Genomic DNA, 5,711 nt, shown 5'->3' with positions numbered 1-5,711 from the left:
TTGAGTTCTTTGTATACATTGGATATTAGCCCTCTATCAGATATAAGATTGGTAAAGATCTTTTCCCAGTTTGTTGGTTGCCAAGCATGCTTTTTAACTTAATATTAAACATCAAAGTTAACAGTATGCTTTAGTAAGTGTTTTATCTTTGTGCTGTTGTGTGTGGGTTTATTTTCATTCTTGGGTTCAAGGTGGAGATCACTTGGGATGAGACTGATCATGAAAGAATCACGACGCTTAACAGAAAGTTTAAAAAGGATGAGCTTTTGGACATGGACTTTCAAGCCTACTTGGCTTCCTCTAGCGAGGATGAAGAGGAGATTGAAGAAGCACCAGAAGGTACTTGCTAATCTTTTTATTGAGTAGTCCACAGAACTATGTCTGGGAAAATCTTAAGAAGACCCCCAAACTGGCTGCATAACATATTTATACACATAGAACTATATTCATGTATATGCATAAATATATGTGTGAAGGACTGGCAGGATGCTCATTGTTGTACAAACCTGGTAACCTGACTTTGATCCCCAGAACCCATGATGAAAGGAGAACTGACTCACCAAAAGTTGTCTTCTACCTACCATAAGCATGCTTCAGCACAGACACACCAATAATAATGATAACAATGATAATAATAGTAACAATAAGTAAGGTTTTAAAATAATTCTAAATTTTTTGCTAGTCTAATTTTCTGTATCCACAAAATTTCTTTAAACATGAAGTAAAAGTGCCTAGCTTGTTAGACTTGTAAATATGTAAAATAAAATACCTTTATGCCCCCTAACACACACACACACACACACACACACACACTTTATTGCTAATTAATTAGTTTTGAGACAATTTCTCTGTGTAGACTAGGCTTACCTTGAAGTAACAGATCACAGAGATCTGTGGGCCTCTATTCCCAAGATCTGTGATTTGATTATAGGCATGGACCACACCCAGTTTTTTGCAGTGCTGGCGACTGGACCCAGGTCATTGTGAATGCTAGGCAAGGATTCCACTAAGATACATCCTCAAGCCTGCTTACTATAGTACTCCTAAATAACTCTTATACTTTATTATGTAGTGCTTGGGTATGTAACACTGTCTTGTATTGTCTTTGTTTTACATTTCCCTGACTTCCATAGTTCTTCCTTGTAAACCTCTTTCCTTCAGCTCTAAGTACATACTGAGGAAATGCCTGTAGTAAGAATGAACTACTATCAAAACTCTCTTGAGGTTTCATTTGTTTGAAAATGCCAAAAAAAAATTTTTACTGTTGTTTGCAAATCTAAATTGGATTCCCAAAGGCTTCCCGGTAGCCACACTGGTAATAATACTCCACTGACTTCTGACTTGACTGATGATTATGAATGTTATCTGAAGATTGTGTGTGTGTGTGTGTGTGTGTGTGTGTGTGTGTGTGTGTGTGTGTGTGTGTGTGTTGAGCTTGGAATTTGGTGTGGGGGAATCCACTTAATTCACAAAGTGGTATCTCTTTTCAGTATTGGTGTTCTCAGTCATTTGATTTTTCTCCTGTCTCTCTCAAGCTCTATTTAAATATGCATGAAATCTTTCTACTGTATCTTCTCTTGAGGTTTTTATTTATTTGTTTGTTTGTTTCATTTTGTTTTTGTTTTTCGAGACAGGGTTTCTCTGTGTAATCCTGGCTACTTCTGAGATACATCCCCAACGCAATTCAGTTCTCTTACATTTTATCGTTTTTCCCTGTACTTCATTCTGGATATATCTTTTTGTTTACACATCTTCTAGTTAAGTGTCTTTTCAGCAGTGTTCATTCTACTGATGCACTGGTCCACTGAATTCTTTATCATTGTTACTATCCATTTCACTTTTAGAAGCCCTATATCCCTAGTTTTTTACAGCAATAATATCACCTTTATTGTAGGCTAGTCTCTTGAATATGATATTTGTCTGGTACTCCCTCTGTATCTCTGTTTAATTTCAGGGGACTATTTGAACTTTGTCCTCTGTGGTGTGGACTTTAACTTGTGTTCTTTTGTTCTTCAGTAGTCTTCCAGTTGTGTTCATAGCTGTGGATCAGGAAATAAGAAGTGCTCAGAAACAATAGATCTTAAAACACTTGTGATTATCCTTGTGGTAGTCCATTCTCTATTCTTGATTTTAACATGATAATTCTTCTCTAACTTGTCAGTTCTTTCAAACTTTTATTTTGTAATTGCTTTGAAACTTTTAGAAATACTTTCAAAATAGTGTATGCAACTTAATATTCTCAGTGAAAAAGTTAGTCTAATAGAAGCAGTAATTGGTCTATCTTTAAGAAATTTGGATGATTGAAATGATTATGCACTTGTTAAATTGGTCATGCTTTTTGCTTAGGACTAATTTTGTAAAATATAGTACCAATTTTTTTCACTGTTTAATTATTCAGTTATGCTTTCTTATTAGCCTCTGTCTCCCCCTCTACCGTCTGTGTGTGTGTGTGTGTGTGTGTGTGTACATTTGCTTTGGAGACCAAGGGTCACTATCAAGTATCTTCAATTATCTTTTTGAGGCAAGGCCTCCTCCTCCCTTACTGAATATGGAATTCCCTAATTGGCTAAGCTGGCTGGCCGCTGAACTTCAGATCTGTTTTTGTCTCTTTTCTTCACGTGTTAGGGTTGGAGACTTGCTCTGCTTTTACTTCAGTGTTAGGGACTCAAACTCAGGCCTTTATTTTAGCATGACAGGCACTCCATCAACTGAGTCATCCTTGGTCCATTAAGGTATTGTCAAAGCAGTCTGGGATTTTTCCATTTATTTGTCTGTTTCTTTGATAGTTTGTGTGGTTTAAGGGATTCAACTGAGCTAAAGCTATAGCCCTTCAGCTTTTGAATGTTATCTCCCTTTACATCTTTGTTGTTTTCATCTACTAGAATTTCAAGACATTAAAAACTATGAATTCAATGTAGATAGAAAATGAAAAATCAGAAATATTAAATATGATATAAGTACTTTAAAACAGCAGAAAAGAACATCTTTAGTTATAGTTTAGCATTTTTTTTTTAGTGTTTTCCTTTTATGTGTTGTATTTCTATAACCTAGTGACATATGAAATAATACAGAAATACATTTCTACTTTTAGTGTAGGACTAACATTTTAACATTAAGCCTGGACTTTCTTAGTTTTTAACTGGTCTATAGGCTTTTGCTTTTATATCACTGAAAGTAGTACTTTATCCTTATAAGTTTGTCACAAAATACTGTTTTATAGTTATTAGTGTAAGGAAAAGAAAGTCATGTTTTTTTTTTTTGTTTGTTTTTTTTTTTTTTTTGGTTTTTCGAGACAGGGTTTCTCTGTGTAGCCTTGGCTGTCCTGGAACTCGCTCTGTAGACCAGGCTGGCCTCGAACTCAGAAATCCGCCTGCCTCTGCCTCCCAAGTGCTGGGATTAAAGGCGTGCGCCACCACTGCCCGGCTAAGAAAGTCATGTTTAATAGCTGCTGCTTCTTTGTATACATTACATACTGATAAAACCATGTGATTAAGTGTTTCATACTCTTTGAAAATACATGTTGGTTTATTAGGTAAAGGCTCTTGCTGTGAAGCCTGCTGGTCTCGGTTTGATCGCTAGGATCCACCCACCTACTAGAGTAGAAAACCAACCTCTGAAAGTTCTCATGGCATATGCATGTTCACAATAAATAAATGTAATGAAGTTTTAATAAAGAACTTATGTAATTTGCAGTGATGCTTCCATTGGATATAAAGGACTTTATATTGTAAGGCGTTGGTGGCTGGTACTTGTTAATCTTTCTGATGAAGGTTTTATTTCTCAATGTACTTAGTATAGCCTTCTCACAGGCCTTTTATAGCCTTTCCCTCATAGATACGAGGATGACTTTGTGCTCATGTACTGTAGGTATGGAAAAGGTAAATTTATATACCTCTGTGGACATTATGTACTTTTCTGAGAGTTCTCAATTGTTTTCCTTTACTCTAGTTCTAAAATACAGAGGGAAATAATTTCCCATGTCTATTGGGAATGACTGGGTCCATGTTTTTCAACTAGACTTTGTTTGGTTTTGGAAATGGAACTAAATTTTATTGTTTTTTCTTATTACATTTGTGTGTGAGTGTGTGTGTGTGTGTGTGTGTGTGTGTGTGTGTGTGTGTGTGTGTGTGTCTGTACATATGTTGAGTATGCATGTGGAAATTTAGAGAACTTACAGGACTTAGTTGTTTTCTTCCTACCATGTGGGTCCTGGTGATCAAAGTTGGCATTTATCCTATCTGAGCCATTTCACTCATTCTGGAATGATTTTATTTGCATACATGGGTGTTTGCCTGCATGTCTGTGTGCTGTTTGAATACCCTTTGGTGCCTGTAACAGCCAGAAGAGGGTATTAGATCCCCCTGGAACTTGAGTTATAGAAGGTTTGTGAGCTGCCATCTGGGCATAGGGAATTGAACTCAGGTCCTCTGGAAAAGCAGCCAGTACTCTCACCCACCTACCCCACCCCCATTTAAATTTTAAAACAATGTTTACAATAGGACACCTAGTATTATTGATAAATAACCATTAATATTATCAGAAAATAATCATAAATTTTTCAGTATATTTAATATCTTGGACTCACTGGGGATACAGCACAATGGTAGAGTGTTTGCCGAGGTTCATAAAGGTTTAACCTTTAGTATTGTAAAATAGGGAGGAAAAAACACTTAAGCTCTGCTAGTTTCAAAACCTGACTTTACCACATAGTGAAATAACAAAGGTCAACTTTTCTTAGCACCCTGTTCCTTTCTTTTTATAGCCATGAAATAAGAATTATAATACTATGTGGCTCATAGAAAGATTGAAATGATGTATATGAAGTAGTTAGCATAGTACTTTGTATCATGTATTTTGTCTAAAAACTAAAGATTAACTTCTTTCAGTTTGAAATATGTAATTTTTTCAAAAGCATGACTTTTTCTTCAGTATTTTAATAAATTAGAAACTTACCTTGATATTCAATTTAGTGCCTCTGATACATTAATATATTTGAATATTAAACATTCCTGATTGTTGTTTATAAGAATTGCTTATTTTTTTAATTTATTTTTAAAATATCTTATGTACTATAAAGGCATTCATAAAATGTTGTCCTTGAATTAGAAAAGCAGACCTACATGAGTTATCCCATATTTTAGAGCTTCAGAAAGTACAATTTAGTACTGGAAAAAATCAATTTAAAGTAAACCATCAGAGACTTACCACTAAAATTTCAACCTGGAAGGATCTTGCTTCTAATTATGTTTTCAGAAGTAAGCTTTTAATAGAATGAAATACATTGCCATTTTGCTAATGTGTTCCTCATGTTTTATCCATTGAATTATGGGATACATGACAGAATTCCATCCAACATTATTATTGTGGCACAAAGCACAAACAGCAAAAAATGAGCTTCAGCTGTTTGGGTGAACATGTAAACGTGTGATAGGATGATGGAAAGAATGCCCACGGCCACTCTATATTTATTTAGGAGGAAAATAGTCTTCAAATATTTACCAAACCAAGTTTTTCCCTGCTTATCACCTTTCTAAAGATGTAAGAATGTGGTGTTAACACTGATGCTTTACAGCTCCATGCTTATATCACAGTTTAGTGACCATTGGCTAGAAAGACTTGAACTTGACATTACTTTCAAACTTTACCAGAGATGAGACACTTTTTTTTTTTTATTTTAGATATTTTCTTTATTTACATGCGAATTTCTCCAT

General features: G+C 35.0%; 1 protein-coding gene across 2 annotated transcripts in view; it reads left to right on the top strand.

Annotated features, from left to right (window-relative positions):
• Window positions 1-5,711, top strand: part of Esf1 (ESF1 nucleolar pre-rRNA processing protein homolog) — a 58,125-nt gene that overhangs the window by 17,417 nt on the left and 34,997 nt on the right. For both annotated transcript variants that reach the window (XM_031372056.1, XM_031372057.1), the window contains exon 8: window positions 192-339. In XM_031372056.1, the coding sequence (XP_031227916.1) occupies window positions 192-339 (148 nt within the window). The remainder of the gene's footprint in view (window positions 1-191; window positions 340-5,711) is intronic.

The sequence above is a fragment of the Mastomys coucha genome, unplaced genomic scaffold, assembly GCF_008632895.1.
Source record: "Mastomys coucha isolate ucsf_1 unplaced genomic scaffold, UCSF_Mcou_1 pScaffold15, whole genome shotgun sequence".
Lineage (NCBI taxonomy): Eukaryota > Metazoa > Chordata > Mammalia > Rodentia > Muridae > Mastomys > Mastomys coucha.
The sequence above is the reverse complement of the archived record's forward strand: the minus strand, read 5'-3'. Positions and strand labels throughout refer to the sequence as shown.